Genomic DNA, 23,834 nt, shown 5'->3' on the forward strand with positions numbered 1-23,834 from the left:
AGAAAGAGACGGGGTTAATAAAATCTAGCAGGCGCCACTGGCAGACATTTAATTACACCTACTAGTTCGTCGCTTCAACCGTCGACCCCGCACCTTTCCGGGTACATTCCTCATAGCCACACACTCCGCACTTTGGGTCTAACGATTTCAGGTATAACTTAATAGTGATCAGTGATCACCAACAAGTTATTACGAGATATCGCATCCACAAGACGTGGGTGGGTATCGAATGCGCGTGGCCTATCGATCATAATTATTTTATTAGGATCGTTAGCGTCCGCTTATGTCGTCAACCAAACATTAAATGCACCCATTCATGAGTGCCACGGGACATAGTGACTGTTAAATATCATTTTGTTCGCTTTTTTCATAATGAACGAAAATCTATAAATCTTGTTTGACAGTGCTTGAAAATTCACTTTTTCAGTAAACCTTCAATAATATTAACGAAAGTGACCTTTTTATGTTTGTCATCGCCTGCATATTCAAAATTGCAACATAATTAAATTATCTTGAATCAATTTCTTCATATAAGTACCTATATAAAGAAAATATTGACATAATTCCCCATACCTAATAATATTATGCCTATGTTATATTCGAGTCTGTGTGACATCAGTTCACAACCACTGGCCTATACCTACAATGGCACATAATATATTTCGCTGTCTCGTGTTGTCATATTATGACAACACGAGACACAGAAATTTTGAAATGAAGAGAGAAATAATATTGGTAAAGAATGTACCACTCAAAGAGATGAAAGATTCCCTAACTAAAGACCGTCCAACCTCTTTGGGGCCAGTCTTGGTGCAATCCAATGAGATATGAATGAGATTGACCGTCCAACATCTTTGGTGTAATTAGTGACATCGAAAAGAACTACCTAGGTACCTATAAATAATAAAATACCAGGTAGTACCTACCTACCTATTTAAAAGTAATTTCAATTATAGTATCTTATCTTTCTACGATCCACACAATCTCTAGACTCTAAAGTTGATATTCATTTTTGCGAAACTACAACATAGGTACCTACCTACCTACATATGTTGGGAAAACTATAATTTTGAAATGAGTAGGTAGGTACCTAGTAAAATATATTATTATATTACTATGATAATTACTAATCCTTATTGAATATTTTAAAATAACATATTAGGTAGGTAGGTATATTATAATATTTTTGTAAATTAGGCAGAATTTTATTTTTGTAGAATAAAAACCTCTAGTTAATGAAACATACTATTATTGCCAGGATAATAAAATATAATCTGCAGATATAACCATAGACTAATGATATAACGTTCCGATAACACGTTGTCAATTTAACGAGCACTTCCTTTATAAAATTTAATTCATCTTTATATTTTTAGATAAGTGTAGTTCGAACCCATTGGAATAAATCGTAAAATTGTTCATGATAATTTATTGATGTATTCAAATGTGGGTATTTTTATTTTTCTACAACTGATTGCACGATTGTATGAATAATTGCAACATCCGTCTTTTCAATTTTTCCCTCCATCGATGACGGTTGTTTCAAAGCCGCCTTGGCCGTGTGGTCACAACTTTGCCAAAATATAGGAAATTTGCAACAGACAAGCGCCGATTTTCCGACAAGAAAAGTTTCTAATTTCGGTTATTAATTAAATTTTGTTTGCGACATTCAGTGACAATCGTAGTCAATAGGATTGTCAATTCGATTGCTAAACTACATCGATCACGATTTTTGCTTGTTTTTTGTTTTGTTTTGGTGTCCAGTGATTTGTTTAGCGAATGACCATAGGGATTATCGGGATTATCCATCATGCCGTCAGCAACGCATCACCAGCGAAAGCGATTCCGTCGAAATTCAGAGTCTGATCGGTTGATTGACGATTTAGGTTTGGTTAAAAAGAACATCATTGTCGACTCGAATTGCTTGTTCAGAGTGATATCTGAAAATATTTTCCACAACCAACGTCTTTATAGCAAAGTTAGAGAACAATGTGTCAGTTTTATGGAGTCCAACAAAGAGAGATTCCGTTCGGTGAGTAATGTCAACGGTTATTTATGCCATCATATTCTTTATTATACGTATTTTGTATGCGTTATTCATTGGGATAACAATGAAATTGATAATCATGATTTCATTTACCCATTTACCTAGGTAGGTACTTAGGTGTGGAGAGATTTCCAAAAATGGCGAATGTGTAAAACTATATAATAATACCTATACGATCGAATTTTCTTTTCTGCCACTTGTGCTGTGATTTTGTATGTATTTCCATAATAACTAGGGATGTGGTTCATTTTCATAAGTGCGTTTGTTTCTAGTTGGTCAATGGGTCGTTCGATGATTACGTGAAAGAATTGTCGTGTCAAGAAACATTTGGTGGATTTACGGAAATATCTGTGCTGAGTCACTTGTACAGGTAGGTCTGATGAAATATTGTTTTCAATTAGATAGGTACAGATCTAATTATATCCTAACACTAATATTTCTCTGGATTTCATTTTATCCAAGAACATTTTCCTTTCTGACATTACCTACTATTTATTATGTGTACCTACCTATATTGTAATTTGCAGGAGGGATTTTGTGATTATTTCAAACAGTGATGCAACGAAGACAGACATTACCAACAAATACGGCCAACCGATTTACCTTCTGTTCTACAAGGACACAAAACATTTTGACGCTTTGTTCAATAAAGACTATCTCAACCGGGAAGGATTCTGTCAATGTAAGTATTCAACGGAGTCGAAACATTTTATATATTATTTATGACATTATTGTGAATATGACCTCACACACCCTCAGATGCAAATCATGGCTCAGGATGCTATATTATAAGTGCTGACTATGTATTTACTACACCAATTTAGACAATGCTTCTTTATGTGCCTCTGAAATAAATGTTGGCTGTTTCTGTTTGGTTCAAAGTGTCATGTGTTTCAGTCGAACCGTTGATACATATTCTTAAGCAAAGGTTTTGAAATTGTTAATACTTTTTTTACCATGGTGCAGCGATTTCACCGGTAAAGTGGAGCCGGCTGACGGCTGACCTTTCAGTTGAGATTACACCATTGAGGCCTCGGCAAATGTAACGATTTTGAAGAACACTTCCTACACAAAACTAATTTACAAGGTGAACTGTTTTGGTTTCAAATTGGCCGGCCAAATAGTCACACGGGTCTATGGTGCGATTGACTAAAGTTCATCATGCGATCAACGTGTCGTACCATGTCCAGAAATTTGTATGTGTGCAGTTCGCCGTATCACACTTCACCGTGAATAGTAACGGAAATAGGTATATGGTCGTACCTATATTAAAGACCGTCCAACTTCTTTGGGTCATATAGTACTGGGATAAAATTCATATCTAAATAAAGTATGGTTCTTGTCGGTCTACAACTTACAAGAAGCCAGCGGCAAAATTTTTTTGGAAATAGCCGATATACTGGATTATTTGTTAGGTTAGGATAGGATCTAATAAAATTGGAAGATTATTGTCTGCAATGCTCCAAGAACAATGTGTAATTTTTTCATCTCCGTGCTATTATAGAGATGACCATATAGTTAGTATACAAAATAATTAGAATGGCGCATAGGAAATTCCCGAAATAATTTACCATTTCAAGCATTATGACATCAATAACGATCATTGTTTAGCATTTAAAGTTTTATGTAACATTTTTATTTTTTCAAGCAATCACATATGAAATTCTCTATGGATCTGTATTTAATATGAACAACGTTCTTGATGTTGTTGACAAAATGATTCACAATACGGAACCTAGAAAGAAGGCGATCAACAAGAATTCACGGGGGAATGTCAGGGACCTCGAGAGTGAAGCCAGAGAAGACTTAAAGGGAAAAGAAAATGTCGGTAAACGGCTTCCCGAGGATAACCTTTCGGCGGATGCAGGTGATCATTTTAATAATAGTAACAACGAGAGACTTGACGCAATGAAACAATTTGAGAAAGGCATGTTGCCATTTCCATATAAGATTGCACGTGCGTTAGATCCAAACGTGTATAAGAACATCGAGTTGGACGCATGGAGGGAGTCACTGACGGGTGAGAATAATATTTTACTAAAATACATTGTGCTATGTTTTTGAAACGTGATTTCAAAATGTGTCGCAAAAAGGAAAGTATTATTTTATTACCAACATGCCATGGTTGCGATTTCATACTGCTGTATGTAGTGTAATGGATGAAAGCAGGGGTTGGGTTATTATAATTATGCACATTAAAAGGGGGGGCTAAGACATTCGCTGCCATGATAATATAATGGTGAAGCTATTGTTTACAACTCAATGAATAGTAATATCGTTATTTCTTATTAGTTTACCTTGGCTTTATGATCTGGTGTCTATTTTAGCCTCCCCCCGTAGATATTGGTCAGCAGATTTTTTTTGTGAGAAATGAGAAGCCAATGCGTTTAATTCAAATACATACATTGAAAAAGACAACGTGAAAATTTGCCAGACAAGGGATTCAAACCTCCACCACTCAATCATGGATGGTGTAATGTTTTTGTGTCGCCATCAGCAGTTGTCGTTGACCCACTGTTGGTTGAAGGTGTTCTGAAGTTATCTTTTTGGTGTATGGTCTTGAGTTGGCAAATAAATTTGTCAAACTTATCAATTAAATAACTGTTTGGCCATTATTTGTATCTCTAAAGTACGACTGAATGATATGCCTGGCATATTATGTATTACTTACCATTTGTTTTTTCATTGCTCCCTACACTTTTATTTTTAAAATTAAATGATATTGGTTTTTTCTGGTTTGGATATTTTCAACCACAGAACAGATAATACATAGAATACCGATAGGCTATATTCAATACGCCGCATCTTGATGCAGGGTTTTGAATGTATGAGTGTCCTACGAAAAATGAAGCACCCATTATGCACGTGCAATAGTGTGTAATACACCAACATTAAATGAGCGTAAATGCATAAACCGAGAGCAGTTTTCAGTATTCGGCGTAAAACGTATTCTTGACACATGTGTAAGTTTAGCCCGGATTCTTCCTTACTCGAGTCCGGTTACCCGCTATCGCCTTACCAGTTATGTATTTCAGTTCCCACTATTTCTGAGTTCCCTGTTTTCAACTAATCAAATGATTTATTTAAAAAAATAATGTGGGAGAAGTCTGTATGTGGGCATACAGCTGTATCCTCTAAAAATAAATAAATCTAGTAGTCCAAAGGTAACTGAATATTAATTGGAAACTCATTCAATAAAATATAGTAACCCACGTCTGCTTGCATTTCTGTTTACAGATTTTTCATGTTTTCTGATATAGTGTTTGTTTCGTTCATAAGTAAAAATAAATTTTATTTTAGAGAAAATTCCCCATGATATTTTACCGCTGAAAGTGGGGCTAAAATGCTTGTGCAAGCTGTTCCCTGATGATGACAGTGACTTACTGTATCAGTGCCACATCCAAGACATTGACCATAAGAAAGGCACCTGCGTGGTGTTTGTTGAGGAGATCGGCGAGAAGAGGACACTGAGGCTGGAACAGTTGGAGCACCTGCCCGATGCTGATAATCATTATTACGATCGTGGATATTTGACCATGAATCAAATTCTGAACCATCTTAGTGAGTGAAATGTTTGTTACGTTTTGCATGACATTGGAAAGCAGCACTTGTAGACCAATGTATAAGATACTGGCTTCTGATCGTAGGGCTCTGGGCTCAATCTCCGGTGAGGTTACTATACATCTTTGATTTTCTCAAAACCTGGATGTATCTGAGATTGTTTCATTGCTGATGCTATGGGTATGGACTGGAGCGGGTGTTTCTCATTTGTTGTATCTATCAAGAGGTTATCATGATGTTTTTTTGGACTTCACACATCTCTAAATCTTCACATTTATTGAAAATGCATTTATATATAATAATCGTACTGCATTAAAAATAAGGTTTTATAGTTTGGTCAAGGAAACAAGAAAAAGTGGGAAGCAGGTCTAGGCAGGGACTGCGAATGGTAACTCAAATTGTGAATGGTTGGCCAAACCAGATGAGTTGACAACGAGGACAATGGAAACAATGTTGACGATAGTGACTGTAGCCGGTGTAAAAAATCTCCCTCGCCTACGTCTTGCATGCAGAAAGAGATAGTATTTGCGTACTTTACTTTTTAACCTTTTAAACTAGTTAAACAAAGCTTAATTTAGAATTTTTTTGAGATGCTAACCACTTTCGCTAGATTTAATTAAAGGAGTATGTATTAATTGTCTGACCATCAATTGAAAATTTAATATACTTAACCTTAAACTAGAGTCACAAAGTTTTATGCTCGATATGTACTAGTCAACAATACATCCATGCAATGAGTATTAGATCTAAGCAATTCTATTTAATTGCATGTCTTGTAATACCGTCACTAGATGTCTCTAACATCCATTACACTCCCTCTCAAGCAGTACAAGTGACATTACCTCCCTTATCTTATGATTATTCCATCATATTCTGATGCTGCAGTCAAAGTTTGAACAAATATGTATGGAGAAAAGATTGTTTCCTATTAGTAAAAGTACTTTTGTTTCTTTCCGTGATAGGAAACTTGAAAATTAATAATATTCAGAAGTACCGCAATAAGACTAAGAAGTCGGGAGCTAGTGTGGGCCGGGACACGAAGACCAAAGACCATTCCAACAGCACTTATTACTACAGCTCCAATTACCGTAAATACGCCAACAACAATGACTATCCTGAAGACTTGGAAGATTATAATAACAATGTGATTTTTGAAGAAGACTATCGTAGGTCATCGGTGGATGAGAACATTTATTCTGACAGCTCCAAGTATATGGATCCGTATACTCAAATCAACCATGCTAATTTTGAACACCATGTAAGTTTATATTAATTTGGTTAGTATTAGATAAATCAATAATTTTGACCTTAATCTTTTCTATGCCTCACGATATTACTATGGCAATATCTGAAAGACCGCAGATCTTTAACGAGATATTGAATATAGAATGAAGCTCTTACTACAATCGCTGTGATACCGATAATGTGTGGCTTAGTATTTCATAATTATTCAAAACAGATGTCCCTGTGTGTTTTATTAGATTATGCAAATCAATCGACAGTGGCTAGTAATTTGAGTTTAAAGTCGAATGAGATAAATCGCGAAATTTGTATGTGCAGCCTTTCGATCACGGACTCATAGAGCGAGAATACTCGTTGGCATAGAACCGATTAAGAATTTGAATTGTTAATTGTATTCATACACCCACGGTGGCCGCGTGGCTTAAGCGTTGGATTATCACGCCGTGGGTCCCAGGTTCGAATCCTGGGTCTGGCAAGTACACATATTGTTTTTCAATTTGTGTGTGAGTCAGAATATGGACCTAATAGGTTGAGCAAGTGGCTGACATCCATTTCTCGTAAAAACAAAATCTGTTAATACAAACCTCTACTCTGTGGAGGCCCATATGATCCTATTAGGATTGGACATGGTCGGAAAAATAATTGTATTCATATGAATACGTGTATTAATTAAGGCGCTAAGTACCAAAATAATAAAAACTGACATTTTTATAGAAAAATGTTCTACATACCAACGCCAATCACTTTAACTATAGTCTAAGTGCCTCAAGCAAGTCAAAAAAATACAGCAAAATAATTAAACCTGTCGACGTTGTTAGTCCGTTGGCGTGTTTTATTTATAATGGTGTAAGTAGCACTGCAGTGGTTAACGGCATTAAATATTAAATAGCTGACGATGGTGTGTTGACACTTGCGAGTTCTTAATACCTAAAATTATAGAAGCTGCCGTGATTGCTTCACACTGTAAAACTACATTTTTCAAAAGGTCTGCTTCATGAAATTTTACTGCAATGACTCAGTATTTTGTAACTACAGGCAATACTACTTTTTGGTACTTAGAGCCTTATTTAATACACGTATTCATATTATGAATTAGTGCAACGTTATAAAGTCCGCTTAATAGTCACAGCTTTGTGTATACATACCAATATTGCATTATCCGAAGGCGTTAAAGAAAACATTTTCCGACTAGACAAAACCTAAATATAGAAAGTCAGGCTGAAAAGAAAGTTATTAGAAATATTGATTAAAATTAGATGGGCGAATGGTAAAACGTCTATCTCAGTTACGAGTTCTTATCTGGCAAATTCTTCTTACAATGATTGTGCTTCAAATATACTTTTTTTTTTTAAGATGGACATGGTCACCATGCCGATAATTGTGGAGCAGAATCCAGATAGCAGTGAAGGTAGCAACATCCGTGAAGGGTCTACCCGTTCTAATCCAGCTCAAGATAGCAACACTGCTGCTTTGCAATATCCAATGACGGTAATCTTACAACTTACAACGATATAGAAAATTACCTACAGTAAAACCTCGTTTGGAGTCATTAGCATTCTTGGTGAGGAATGAATTTGGAAAAAAAAATTGCGGCTAAAAAGGTTAACCTTTTCTATGCCTCACGATTACAAACGGACTTAATTTTAAGTTCATCGTAACCCAAAATTTTCGCTAACCTAACCTAACTGAATTTTTTTTTTTTAAACGGTACATGTTCAAACACGCGCATTAACATCATTTTACTCCCTACTTCAATTATAGTTTATCAATTTATGGCTACGGCTGTACGTTGTAGCTTAACCACTGGGGAATGCCAAAAGAAATGGTGTATTTCAAAAAAACACTACTTTATTCTTAGGTCAATAATTATTATAAAGCAATCATTATTCGTAGGATGTTTGTCACACTTGAATGGTCAAAGACATAGCTTATAATTAGTATCTTTAGAATTATCTTCAAATGTGTTAATCTTGCCCATTTTTTGAATAATAAAATGCCTAATTCTTGTCAAATTTGGGATCACAGAGATTATCAATATAATTTTTTATTGTAAATATTTCACTATAATAATGTCGATATAAATTATACTGATGGTTTTATAAATGCGTTTAAAAATTAATAAATGTAAAAAATCTTAACACCACTGCACAGTTATGTACTGAAATATGACTATATTCTAAAACATTAGAGCGAGAGGTTTAAAAGAATACTATTTTATGTAATAAAAATACTTTATGCAGTCATCAAATGTTTAAAATAAATATAAAGGATAATAAGGCTTCAAAATGATATAAATAGATTATCTACAACGTTTGAGGTATGTCCAGGATCATGCTTTGAAAATAGAAAAAAAGCTCTATTTTGACCCACGCTGAGCACGTCCGCCCTTAATTGAATACTAATAGCATTTATAAATATATCGCTTTCCGCTATTCGGGGAATAGTTTGTAGTCATAACAACACATACAAATTATTAATATGCAGTGATTGGCTGGTGCTATATATAATAGACTTGGTGGGATAAGAATGTGGTAGCTGAAAAAAAAGTGGTTGCATTTTTTCCCATGTCCTATCAAAGTTTTTATTTAATCTATGCCTTGAATGCAGTACCTAATATAAAATGGTTTTTGACCCAGACAACAATGCAACATTCCATAAATCATATTATTTATTATAAGAAAAAATTTGCTGCATTTCAGAACTACAGCTTTTGACACATCATGTTAGTTTATTACTTAGCAATAAACAGAAGTTTAAAAACAAACCTGCCACTGCATTGTAACTCATGCAGTAAGCATACATGCATATACATTATACATAAGTATTAATCACACCTCAAATAGTATACTGTGCAGTGAGTATGATGGGCCAGATTTAGGCTATAGTGTGAACTTTTTTTATTTTGTTTTATTTCATGAATTATGTAATGAAACATGCAATTTATCATTAATAGATATTAGAAGATGGTAATTGTTGTTACAGCCAGTCATGAGCATGGAGAAATAAATACGTAATGATTTTGTTCTTCAAACAAAATACTACTGTTATGCTCACAAATGTGGATAAAACTGTTAACCTGAGTAGTGGACAGCCGCAAATGTGTTACTTTTTATGGTTTCAATATTTTTTGAGGTTTTTCATTGATACGGACCCAAATCCCTTAGATTTTCTCTGACGGCTCCACAATTTTTTCGGCTTTCCATTATTTTTCAGTGCTATTTTTAAATTCGCCGCAGTATTTATATTTTCCGATTCTGTTTTAAAAGATTTATGACGGATAAATTGATAAATTATTTAGATTATGTACTTATATGTTTCCAAAAAGATTATATTTAAACCCACGAAAATTAAATAATATCGAAGTTTGCTTACTGATTTTTATCAGTATTTAACAAGAAATACAACTTGACATCAATAGTAAGAAAATAAATAAGATTATTCCAACAGGAATTATTGCTTAATATGGCCCTGAGCCAACTAAAAAATGATAAAAAAGCATCATAATAATTATTATGCATGTGTTTGACAGACTTTTTTAAAACATAACTTTCTTATTTTATGAGGGCATAAAAATAACCTATTTTTTACCAACTGCCCACAATCTTCAAAATGAAAATAAAACTCATTTTTTCAGCGCCATATTTAATTGTGTATTGTACATATTTTGTCGATTTTTTGTTACCTACATAAAGATGAAAATACTTTTGCCAAACAATTGTGTTCACTAATAATTGCAAATATAAATAATACAATTTTTTTTTTATCTTCTAATAATTTTATCTTCAAGACCATTGTCAATTTAAAAAATAACATACAGGCAGTCAGCTACATTATTGTCCAATGTAATATTTAAATTAATTTTAACTTTTTTTAAGAAGCATGGGGGGGGGGGGTCAAATAAATATTACATTGGAGATTGTGATGATAGTCTTTTACATTAAATACAACTTTGTGGGCAAAAACAATAATCTTAGATTCCCAAACAGAAAAGCCAAGTATGACCCTGCCTGCAAGAAATAATATTAAAACATAAGCCGGAAATATACAAAATTCTGTTCTTTATTTAGTTTAGTTTGTGATTGCATGTGAGTTGGCACAATAATTAGTATCACTAGATACACCACACTTTCTTGACCGATCTTTAAACTCCTTTATGTCCTTGTATATGTTATGTGATTGATTTGGTTTACAGTTGCCTGGGATGGATCACAACGCTTCTCCATTTGGCAATCCTCCGTCTACCTCTCCCGGAACTAGCGCATCGGCAATTAATACAGGTATTTGCACAATCTTTTGAATATTTTGATCGATTAACTTACAAGCAAACACGTCGGTAGATCTTTAAATCAAAGTCAACCAGATCTATCTACACATTTTGTTTTCCAGCTTCCCGAATGTCAGTTTTTTTATAATGCGGGACTCGTCCATCGTGTATACACGGTCCAGCAATCTAAGGCTGTTCAATTTGATGGAATGTACGATATGCGGGCTCTTGTACAAAACGTACAGCTCGTTTGTAGCAATCTCTACTATTTTTCTTTTCCAATATCACAGTGAGTAGTGTAGCGATTTCCAAACTGGGAGGCGCGGAGTGTTGCAAAGGGAGGCGCGAAAAGTTTAACACAATTAATGTAGACACAGGTTTGCAGTTTGCAAAAGCATAGTTTATAAAACGGCCGCTAGTTATGAACTAAAAACAGTCCTATAAAAGGTTGTTTGCAAACCTGTCTGAAAATATGGAGACTAATTTTATAATACCTCACTTCTATACTATTGTGAGGCGCTTTGACTAGCTCGTGAAAAAATGAAATAAAAAGGTCAAATCATAATGTTGAAATTTGAGCAAATTTGTTTAAGAAAGAAAATTTTGTTGTTAAACTTGTCTATTTGGTTGAAATTAAAAAAAAACTGAGTGAATGAATCAATCCAAGGACCACTAATGCATTCACTGATGTAAAAAGACAAAGTGAAGGCACTCATAAAAAATTGGAGCTTTGGAAATCAAAATTACAAAAAAATAAGTTCGCCTTGTCTCCACTTTTAAAAGATTTCTACTATTGAAGCAAACAAAAATCTATTTCCTGAGTTCTTGGTTAGTTTTCTAATGTTCTTTTCACATTATTTTATTAATAGTGAAAAAAGTGCTGTTTTGTTTCAGGGCTATTAATTTTTTTTTTTTTTTTAATATTTTAAATATGTGGTCGAATGATCCTGGCCTGGGGGCCCGCTTCAGGATGTGGGGCCCATGATAGAATCCATTTGTCAATGAACGATGATGAATTTGGATTGACTATTATTATTGAAATTGATTGTGCTAATAAACAAGCACTTTCGTCGCATGAAAAACAAATTAATTTAAAAATGGATATAATATAAGTAGTAAAACCTTGTTTATTTTTATATATTTTTGTATTAGTATATTGTTGACTACTATTTAAAAAGGTGTCTGTATTATTTAATGAAATAAAGGGGGGAGGCGCCAAGATTAGATTTTTTTTAAAGGGAGGCGTAACATAAAGTTTGGAAACCACTGGAGTAGTGTAACCCAGAGGATTTGAATGTCACAAGGTTTGATATTCATACAAAGGAATTTACATTGTGTATTAAACACTACGAATACATTTTTTTGGTCTAGCTGTAGAATAGGTTGACATAGGGCAGGCGGGGGAATTAACTCTCCGTGGAAAAATCAGTTAATTATTTTGAATATCAGTTTGAGATGACAGTTTGCGGACGACTGACTTTCGGTTCATGGCCATTCACTGTAGTGTCTGTAAAGAAGTGCCTCCATTGTCATTTGCCACTTATTTGTCATATTTTGGTGCCATGTTTTGAACTATACTTAAAATTAAACTTGGTTTGTTTCATTCAAACCATTTATGTAATGGTTATTCCCACCAAAATAATGCATCGGATTACAAATCTGACCGATGCATTAATATAGAGTCTTTCTTCTATAAGCTGGCGTGCCGGTTTCCCCCCCGCTTCACCATTCATCTCGTTCCCTCCCATTGAAAACAGTTGAACGCGATGGCACAATGCTTTCCGTGTGACGTGTACGCCAGTTTATAGAATACAGACTCTAGTGGCAACAGTAGATAATAGTTTTTTGAGCTTATAAATCCAGCCACACAACCAATTATCTAACTCTAGGTAAAGTGGTAACAAAAATTCTTTGAATTGTCTATAGTGACGTAGTGTGGTGTGACTTTATAATAAATTTATTATATTATTTTATAGGTAGCTGTATGCTTACTAAAACAGCTTTCCTCTATATAGAGAATGCAAGTTCGAGATTTGATTAACATCCGTACCATTGGGATGTTCACTTTAAAGAATCCATAGGATAATGATAACCCTTGGCAATTATAGGATGCATGATGATGTTCACAGGTTCGGGTGCGATCATATTAACGGGAAGTCCGAATGGGGCAACAGCTTACACTCCAGCGACCGTATTCTACATGCCGCCCGGCCAGCACCCGAACCCGATGAGCCCTCTCAACCCTGTGATGCCCGTGCCCCGCTTCTGGCCACAGCTGCCTCCTCTGCCCCCCACTGTCAATGCTCTGCCGCAGCGATCTGTTGTTCTCAATGGCTCCGATTTGCCATACCACGGTAAGTGTGATGTTTTCCTGTAAGGAACGATAAGACGCCTGACAGGACTTTATTTATTTGGAAGATATTTAGATGAACAATCACAAATATGTCAAACAAGTATATGTATTCTTGCAGATGTGGCGACACTCCGCTTTTACTTCAACCTCGGGATCGATTGGATGTACTTGGCGTCGGGATGGGGATCACCGCCTACCCCTACGCTTCCTCCACAAACTGCCCGGCAACATTCGGCCTCTGTTCCTCCCCTCCAGACCCCATACCGACTTCCACCCCCTCAGTCTTACAACCGCCCTCCCCTCATTCCCCACCTACATGGGCATCACCCCCAGCAGAGAATTACACCCGAAGAGCTAGCTATGGTGAGTGGTTTGTTTTATCGATCTTTCAGGCAAAAGGGATCAAACCACATAATTTACAGGGGGGATAAAAATGTTTTCGAATGATTTCGTTCAAAATTTTTTAAGTTTGTACAAAAACATGCGTAGAATACGTAATAGTTTTTATTATACATATTTTGGTTTGTGTATGAGTTATTGTTGTTTTTTTTTTTGTGATACCCGACTACATCTCTTGTCGTGAGGCAGTGTGTGAATTAGGCACAGCAAGCTTTCTAAGAAGTATGGTTTTGAAACTTGGGAACCTAACAAAAAAAATTCTTATTGTAAAGTAGATTGACAAAAAACGTAATACTCTCATGTGACGCCTCCCCGTTATGATTTTTGATTAATTAACATATAGAAGATATTAAAGAATTGATATTTTTTATGTTTTTGTTAGTTATAGACAATGAGGTTTGATTTTGATCACTGTGTTTATAGAGACACCTTGCAAACGAAAATTGTATAGAGCCGACACTCAGTTTGGGCTCACCTGAATCATGGCGATAATATAATCTATATATTGGCTGAGAACCGATCCATAACCAATCAGCCAACTTCTCATTGACTCGTTGACCAATGAACTACGTATTCTGATTTACGAACTGTCAGAAACTGTGCAAGCATCAAATCTATATGAATTTAGCTAAAAGCCTATCAATCAATGGTTATGGATCGGATCTACTGTGAAACTACGTATTATAATATGTGTACATATTTTTTTGTTAGATTTTGACCGTTTTATGTGGTTTTATTGCTTTTTGGAATTATACGTCTGATATATAGTTTTATTAAATATGTAATAATTCATAGTGCCAAATATTGGAAAAAGATATGTTTATATGTCCAAGTACCCGAAAAATCATTGAATCAGCCGAATTCAGATGTTCCTAGTTTCTTGTGTCACAGAAAACGTTTAATATTATAGCCTTCCCGTTATGTCAAGGGTGTGAATATCTTATCAGCGAACTAAGTATCCCCCCCCACTTTCAGGTATATTTATTCACCCCGACTGAGTCTTTACCACTGCATACAGTGCCATAACATTGCAGCTAAGATATGATGGTTTTAGAATAGCAAAGATTTGAAAGTTTTATACAATTAGTATTGATTTACTGGAAATTTAATCATCAGGAAATGCAGCTGGGACTTAACCTTGATGATTCTCCCAACTCTTCCCCCGATCAAAAGAAGCAGACCAACAACAATAAGCCGGTGGGTAATCACGTGCAGAAGAACGCTAACAATGGTAATGCCAATGGCCGAGGTGGAAGAGGCGTCGTCTACCCATCTAGGTACCGGGGAAGAAACGACGGGCCCCAGGACAGAAACAACAACAAAAACAACTTGAACAAAGGATACGGTAATCCTAATAACGGTGGTGCGTATCAAAAGGGGGGCTCTGTTAGGATTACTAGAAACGGCGATCACCAACAGGGCGACGGTTCTAATTCTGGACGCGAATCTAAAGTTGAAAATTATCCTGAAGAGCCTCTGGAGTCGCCCTCCGATCGGCCGATGCCTCTTCACTACGCCCCCGACTTGTCTTTCGTGGCGTACCCACCGCCGCCTCTTTGCCGTTATCCATATTATCCCTCTGACAATGAAGGACCCGCAATGGCGACACCGTATCCCTCTCAATATGTGGCTTACGCTCAAGACGAAGTACCGGTGCAAGCCGATATTTCCTACCCCAATCCGATGTCCCCTGTGCATCCTCAGTATATGAATATGAGCTACATCCCTGTCCACCACCAAATGTTCTTCCCTCCGCAGCCTCCCACCGGTTACCCCGCTTACTATGCCACCCAGTTTCCTCAGTCGCCTCCCGATACTGACACTCACTCCAAATGAACTCTGCCTTGTCTAATATTTCCTTCCGTTCTCACACCTTCTGATTTGGATCCCTTAAAAAAAATTGTTAGAGCCACAGTAGTTCTGATATGCCGACTAACTAAAACATAACATATATATTTTTGTGAAAATATGACAAACATTCTCATTGCAATATGTATGGAAATGAATAAGATATGATATTATACAATTTTTTTTTCTTAATTACAATATGTGTGGTTACGCACACTTAGCTATTATTGGTGATAATGATTGGCCTAAGATGGAGTTTATCAAATCACATATTTATACATATTCATGTGCCAACTCAGTAAATCTTTCGTGATATCTAATTATATCGTCCAGTATTATTTTGATCGTTGTTTATAATACAAAATCCACCTGTGTGTCTATATTTTATAGGTGTTGACACCTTTATAAGTATGTAGATATGAAAAAGAAATTTCAGAGTGGATTATCATATCCTTAAGTGCCTTCTTTACTGTGTTTTCTTTGAACATATTATAATATACAATGTATTATTATTGTTACGTTTTCCACTTGTAAGTGTTAGTATATTCCGATGAAGCGTGTGCTATCTATGCCGTCACTATATAGAAAATGTATAATTGAATCTCTACCGAAGTATAAGCTATCGAAAGGTGCATCTATCTACATAATGTTTATTTAACTATTGAAAAGTTTCATATTATGACTGATATGCAGCTGGGAATATTCCTGAAACCAAGTGGGGTTTGCACATCCTGTGTGCATTTACTCACACAACAAAACAATAATTATCATCTGCAGGTGTATTAAGTGTTAAAGTAATATTATTTATAACACTTCCAAGAGTTTAATAAAATATTAAACATGCTCATTCCTAAGGACCATTAATTGACTTCAAAACTAGATAAAAAATCAAAGATTAATACCATAAATTTGCCATGTTGCCTTATGTAATACATTTCGAATTACTTACATAGCCCTAAGGATTTATCAATTAATGATATATAGTTTTTTTTACTGTAAATTGACAGCTCTTTGTGTATATTTACACCGAGCACTACTTTTTAAACAGTATAACGAAAATATAACTTATCAATTTAAAAACTCCCGTTAGGTACAGTCATTTCATATTTAGACAGTTACATACATTATTTCATTTCATAATGTACCTACTATTATTTGACATAAAATATATTTTTAGATATTGGGTCTTTTGAAACGAAGATTTGCCAATATTCAAGTAATATAATATTATGCCACAAGAACAAATTACATTTATTTAGAATAAATAATATGTTGTCAAGTACAAATTTTGATAAAAGATTAAGGTGCCAAATTTCGACAACGCTTAGTTTGATTCTATTGGATCATGTTGCCACAATATTATTAGATATATTTAAATAGTCAGTAATTAACTTATTACTTCTGGCTGGACGCATATGCTTATATCATTTGATTAATCGGTACCAAGATTTGAAAGTATGAAAAATGAATTGATTGATTTTGCTCGGCTTAGTTTGTAAGAAAAATCGATTTCGTGAATAAATTGCTATATCTATATATTTGCCAACTTAATTTAACTAAAAACATGCCATAAAAATTATTAGTGTGTTTGGTTGGTATTATTACAAATTGGCTTGTAATAAATTGCAATATTTTAAAAGTCATTTGTCGCCATGTGTTATACTAAAATCAGCCAGGAAGTAACCGAGTAAAACGGGTAAATGTTATTCGAATGTCAAACTTCATGATTCATTTTTCAAATTACGGACGGTAAAATTTATACAACCTTCCATTAATGCCGTAGAATCACCGATTGTCGTTTGATTTAAAACAGGTGCTTTGTACTTAGGGTACAACGGTTGGTGATGAAATTTAATAAAAAAGTATTGTGCCTTCTGCAAATATTTATATCGGTGTATTCTAAATATTTATATTACGTAAATTATACTAAAATATATATCAATATTATGTTGTGTATTTGGTGCGAAAGTGGCATATCTGGCAGGTATTGCAATTCAATTTTTCTGGATTTTTTGACCTGATGCAACGTAAACTACTATCGATGTTCCAATAATGATTGTATTAATGTATCCTTACTACTACCGCATAATTTTGGGTAAATCCGAGTAATGCATAATATATTAAAAGATATCAATTTCTAATACATAATATAATGATTCCAATTTCAGTTCAGTATTGAAAAAATATAACACATTTATCAAATAAACTGCCAGGAATATGATGTGAAAATTGTACCCCTCACATGCCACTTTTGCATTATAAATATTTTTTGTAACTTTTTTTATAAAATACTCTAATAAGTTAAGTTTAATATTATTATTCGACAAATAGTCTTACGCCCTGAGAGATTTTATGACGATACGCTTTACGGTAATTAAAAGAGTATCTATTAATTATGAAAAATACAAACATTGAATAAGTAATATTACGTGAAATTTTATAATTATTTCATTATTTATTATGGAAGTTGAGCTGACTCGATTGCAGACTACAAGTATTGACAAATTTTGTCTTCATTCCGTTTCGAAACAACATTTTGAAATTGGCTTTGGTGTACATATTAAATGTTTAAAAATTAAGACTCCAAACATTTTGTATTAATTGTAATTTAGAGGTCTTTTTTATCGTGATAAAATGGTGTCGGATTCTTTCGGCAGTGTAGGCGACTCATTTATGTCTTACTATCATTACTTTCAAATGACTATCCGTATGCTGGAAGAATCTGTCCTTTCTCTACCATGCAAACACGACAAAATTTATGGCTTGTCTACTGTTTTGGTTAAAGGTGTATCGATTATGAAATCTCATCAGATTAAAAGTATTTTATTATAATATTTTATATAGGTAGTTGATATCGATAATGTGGCTTTTGTTACCCATTAAAAATTACAATATACATACAACTAATGTTTCCTAAATTGTACTGTGGATATGAAAATGATCTCATATTGTTAAGGTATGCCATATATTATAATATTAAGTAGGTATTCCATTCCTTGTTTTCGAAATTTAAAAAAAATTATTTATTGATTAATATTGATTTTGTGGAGAAAGGGAAACTGAGCCGAGACAAAACACGGGTTTTTTTGTTGAAACAACATTCATAACACCCATGTTTTTGTTTATGCCTGTTTCCCTTTTGTATCACTTCCAAAAATTTGTTAGGTATTTTAATTTCATTGATACTTTCCTTCTGGTAATGATTGTTATCCTTATTTGGTAATAAAAAAATTCTTAAATTCAGCATGTGTTTTATTTTAATTACATATACACATTATTCAAAACCCCAATATAACAAACAAAATTTATCCATGATATCATGATAGCTTTTTATTACACCCATTTTCGTAATTAGAAATAAATGGATCTATTATTATTACAGTAGTGAGTAGAACCTGAATACATATAACGGACAAAATATCTGGTCAAATGGAGGGATTATTAAAAACATCCTGTAAATGTTATAAATGCTTAGATCCAAAAATAAATAAATATCTATATTGTCTAGGATTAGGTAATATAATAAAAATATTGATTGTCATCTATCGTCGGTATTTAGAAGTAGAGCGTTTAATTTAGTCAAGTTTCGAACCAAAAATAAATGGCGGAAGGTCACAGACATGAGTGCTATTTTTAGAATTATGTCGAACATAATCCACGCCGAATTTTCTACCGCGATTCCGTTGCCAACTTCATACATGTCTACATATTTGTTCCAGACTTGGAAGTGCTACAGGACAAGCTTACACTCTATGTTGATTTGTTTATTGTCAATGACTATCTTTTTAAGCAAATAATAAGGATGATTCAAAAAAAAAATAACTATTGTGTTCGATAACATATAATTTATAAATTGTTATTAAAAATAAATCTTGTATTTCGCGATTATTATTTAGGTTACTTCAGTCATAGACAAACATAACATGCTATTGACAGTTCATGTCATATTGACATTTCAAAGACGGTGATAAAGTTTTATTTTATAATACAAAATTCAGTGTACTACTGTGTTTTGAACGTGGATAAATTATCTCATTGTACCGAAATCATTTGTCAGTGCTTTAAATATATAAGTATTTATTAAATTGTCTAGTGTTCCGATTGAAGATGTGCGAACGATTGCATTTTTAAAAAATCATTCCTGAGTTTGACGTTTCTTCAAAAATTAAAAATTATCAAAGCTTGACCTTCCAAGGGTTCATTTATATTTGAATACAGCAAAAAAACCTATATTAGACATTTTCACAACAATTTATGTAATAAATATTTGTTTTTAATTGGCAGTTATACATTGAACAAACTTTTTTGTTGGCCATGTGTATAGTTTGCTAAAGAAAAGTCTGCGTGGAATTCTACTGCCTTAAGGGGTTACATGCTCGTCGAAGGTCATAATTGAGTTTTTATTGTATTTTCAAACCATCATCCTGGACACTCCTTAAACGTTGTAGATAATCTATTTATATAATTTGAAGCCTTATTATCCTTTATAGTTATTTTAAACATTTGATGACTGCATAAAGTATTTTTGTTACATAAAATAGTATTCTTTTAAACCTCTCGCTCTAATGTTTTAGAATATAGTCATATTTCGGTACATAACTGTGCAGTGGTGTTAAGATTTTTTACGTTTATTAATTTTTAAAAGCATTTATGAAACCATTAGTATGATTTATTACGAGATAATTTTTGTAAAATATTCACGATAAAAAATTATATTGATAATCTCTGTGATCCCAAATTTGACAAGAATTAGGCATTTTATTATTCAAAAAATTGGCAAGATTAACACATTTGATAAAATGATATTGACGCGCGTGTCAATATCATTTTACTCCCAACTTCAATTATAGTTTGTCAATTTATGGCTACGGCCGTATGTTGTAGCTTAACCACTGGGGAATAACAAAAGAAATGGCATATTTCAAAAAAACACTACCTTATTCTTAGGTCAATAATTATTATAAAGCAATCATTATTCATAAGATGTTTATCACACTTGAATGGTCAAAGACATAGCTTATAATAAGTATCTTTAGAATCATCTTCAAATGTGTTAATCTTGCCGATTTTTTGAATAATAAAATGCCTAATTCTTGTCAAATTTGGGATCACAGAGATTATCAATATAATTTTTTATCGTGAATATTTTACAAAAATTATCTCGTAATAAATTATACTAATGGTTTCATAAATGCTTTTAAAAATTAATAAACGTAAAAAATCTTAACACCACTGCACAGTTATGTACCGAAATATGACTATATTCTAAAACATTAGAGCGAGAGGTTTAAAAGAATACTATTTTATGTAACAAAAATACTTTATGCAGTCATCAAATGTTTAAAATAACTATAAAGGATAATAAGGCTTCAAAATTATATAAATAGATTATCTACAACGTTTAAGGAGTGTCCAGGATCATGGTTTGAAAATACAATAAAAACTCAATTTTGACCTACGACGAGCACGTGGGCCGTTAAGTGATTTAAATAATTTGACAAATTCAGCGGTGAAACCTATGACCGGTGTGTCGTTGTCATTAGTGTGCACCTATTCATCAGTAGTATTGTAAGTATTATCTTCTTATTTCCCGTAAGTTACCTGACAAGTGTGCTCTTTTTCTCTGATCTCCACAGCTTACATCTTTCCAAAAGTCACCCTTCGCCACTGGATAATGTAATGACATTTATTGGCTTCGTCATATAACAACTATATTACACGCATTTTTGTAATTTTAGACTTGTTTATAAAAAAAACAGCAAACAAAACTTGATTCTTTTTTCAAAGCAGGATTACCGAAATATTAATGTCACTCCACAATGGGTGTCACAATGTTATCATCCAAAGATGAATAAACAGGATTTTATTTCATGTTTTTATATAATGGACTTTTGGATTTAATGGACACCCCCTCACCCGCATTAGTCCGTTATATCGAGTTTCTCTGTATCTATAACCAGCGAGTCTATTCTATACACAAGGCGACTATCGACCGATAAAGTGATGGTATTTATTACATATTTGTATTGAGGTATTATAATTGCCACACTAAGTTAGCCGTCAAAACTGTCTTATCTCGCTCTAAATTTTATCACAGCCAAGAAAAGTGCTGTTCAAATATAGCACTTATTGCACAATTACAACAACTTATTGCAATTGTTACAGTAAGTGCTAATACTTTGATACAAACCTTCCCTAAGTTTGATAATATTTATCACTTTAGCAGTCGATAAGTATAATAGAATAGACCCACTGGGATGGAGTTACCTGTAGTGAGAGCGCCCAAATTTGAGAATGTTAAAAAAAAGCCAAATCCAAAACATTTGATAAAACATGGAAATGATTTTTTTACAATATTATGCAACTGTTAATTATAAAGAGTGAATGCAGCAAGTGAATTTCTGGGGTCGAAAAATGATCATTTATTAATGACAGCAGAAATATTTATTATCTCTCGAGAAACATTTATTGTCGAATAATTTAAGAAGAATACAGTCTGACAGAGTTTATAGATGATTATGATTCTAATACCCCGTTTACACGTGCATGGATTTACTGCTGACAGTACGTATTATCGCGGCCATAACAAGAGAATGCAAGATTGCATGTATGAATCCAAAAAGTTTGGAAGCTTCTGAATTTTCATGCGACAATTGGGATTCGTTTGATATCTGCGCCTGCGCAGTAGAACGATAGTGGCGAACCTGCCGTAAAAAACCATAGCGCGCAGACTCATTTTGAGGTTAACCGATTTTCACGACCTGTCAAATATAAAATGACAACATCGCGTCTCGCTTACCCTTGAAGAATAAGATCGGCGAGACAATCAGCACTTTTACGTGTAGACAGTTATCACGATAGTTTAAAATACACACTATTAAGATATCAATTATACTGAAGAATTTGGAAGTATTTTTTAAAAGGAAATACAATTTTATTGTGGAAGCAATTAACGAAGTCTGTCGATATGTGCTGTATTAGTGTGGGATTGCAGTTTACATGTAGAAGCAAAGAAAAGTGTGAGCATTAAAAATGAATGAGTAACTTCCTATTCTACATGGAAGATATTGCTTGTGTCCATTTAACGGCCCACATGCTCAGCGTAGGTCAAAATGGAGTTATTATGCTATTTTCAAAGCATGATCCTAGACATTCCTTAAACGTTGTAGATAATCTATTTATATAATTTTGAAGCCTTATTATCCTTTATATTTATTTTAAACAGTTGATGACTGGATAAAGTATTTTTATTACATAAAATAGTATTCTTTTAAACCTCTCGCTCTAATGTTTTAGAATATAGTCATATTTCAGTACATCCATGTGCAGTGGTGTTAAGATTTTTTATAATCATTTAAATTTTTAACGCATTTATAAAACCATTAGCAAAATTTATGTCGACATAATTATAGTGAAATATTTACGATAAAAAATTATATTGATAATCTCTGTGATCCCAAATTTGACAAGAATTAGGCGTTTTATTATTCAAAAAATGGGCAAGATTTACACATTTAAAGATAATTCTAAAGATACTGATTATAAGCTATGTCTTTGACCATTCAAATGTGATAAAAGTTCTGTGAATAATGTTTGCTTTATAATAATTATAGACCTAAGAATAAGGTAGTATTTTTTTGAAATACGCCATTTCTATGGGCATTCCCCAGTGGTTAAGCTACAACATACGGCCGTAGCCATAAATTGACAAACGAGTAAGAACATGGTAACGCGCGTGTTTGAACATGTATCGTTTTTAAAAAAATAAAAAAAAATTCGGTTAGGTACATGTTCAAACACGCGTTTAAGGAATTTCTAGGATCATGCTTTGAAAATAGCATAAAATCTCCATTTTGACCTACGCTGAGCATGTCCCCCCTTAAGAAATGCAGGTTTTCACCATTTTTAGGTACCTACGTAGGTAGAGACCGACAAGTTTAATGTGAGGCTCCGCTGCATAGCTGCCCCATTGCCGCAGAGCCTCACGTTAAACTTGTCGGTCTCTAGTTAAAATTTATTTGACATATTTTTTTATACGTATGGGGCCTCAATTGGTGCTGCGGGTAAGGCCGCCAAATGGTTAAATCTGCCTTTGTCTATAGTGAAATAAAAACCGTGTA

At 33.8% G+C, this 23,834-nt stretch overlaps 1 protein-coding gene across 1 annotated transcript; it reads left to right on the forward strand.

The window, feature by feature from the left end:
• The first annotated feature begins 1,512 nt into the window (after positions 1 to 1,512).
• LOC147075766 (uncharacterized) lies at positions 1,513 to 15,833 on the forward strand. The gene is made up of 11 exons (XM_085941796.1): positions 1,513 to 2,032; positions 2,320 to 2,417; positions 2,575 to 2,729; positions 3,696 to 3,914; positions 5,348 to 5,608; positions 6,571 to 6,866; positions 8,204 to 8,338; positions 11,043 to 11,127; positions 13,244 to 13,468; positions 13,586 to 13,830; positions 14,983 to 15,833. The coding sequence occupies exons 1-11, from the start codon at positions 1,811 to 1,813 to the stop codon at positions 15,700 to 15,702; spliced, it is 2,661 nt and encodes an 886-aa protein (XP_085797922.1). The 5' UTR covers positions 1,513 to 1,810; the 3' UTR covers positions 15,703 to 15,833.
• The last annotated feature ends 8,001 nt before the right edge of the window (positions 15,834 to 23,834 follow it).

Source organism: Rhyacophila brunnea, unplaced genomic scaffold (assembly GCF_057557595.1).
Source record: "Rhyacophila brunnea isolate RB1 unplaced genomic scaffold, BYU_Rbru_1.0 scaffold_14, whole genome shotgun sequence".
Lineage (NCBI taxonomy): Eukaryota > Metazoa > Arthropoda > Insecta > Trichoptera > Rhyacophilidae > Rhyacophila > Rhyacophila brunnea.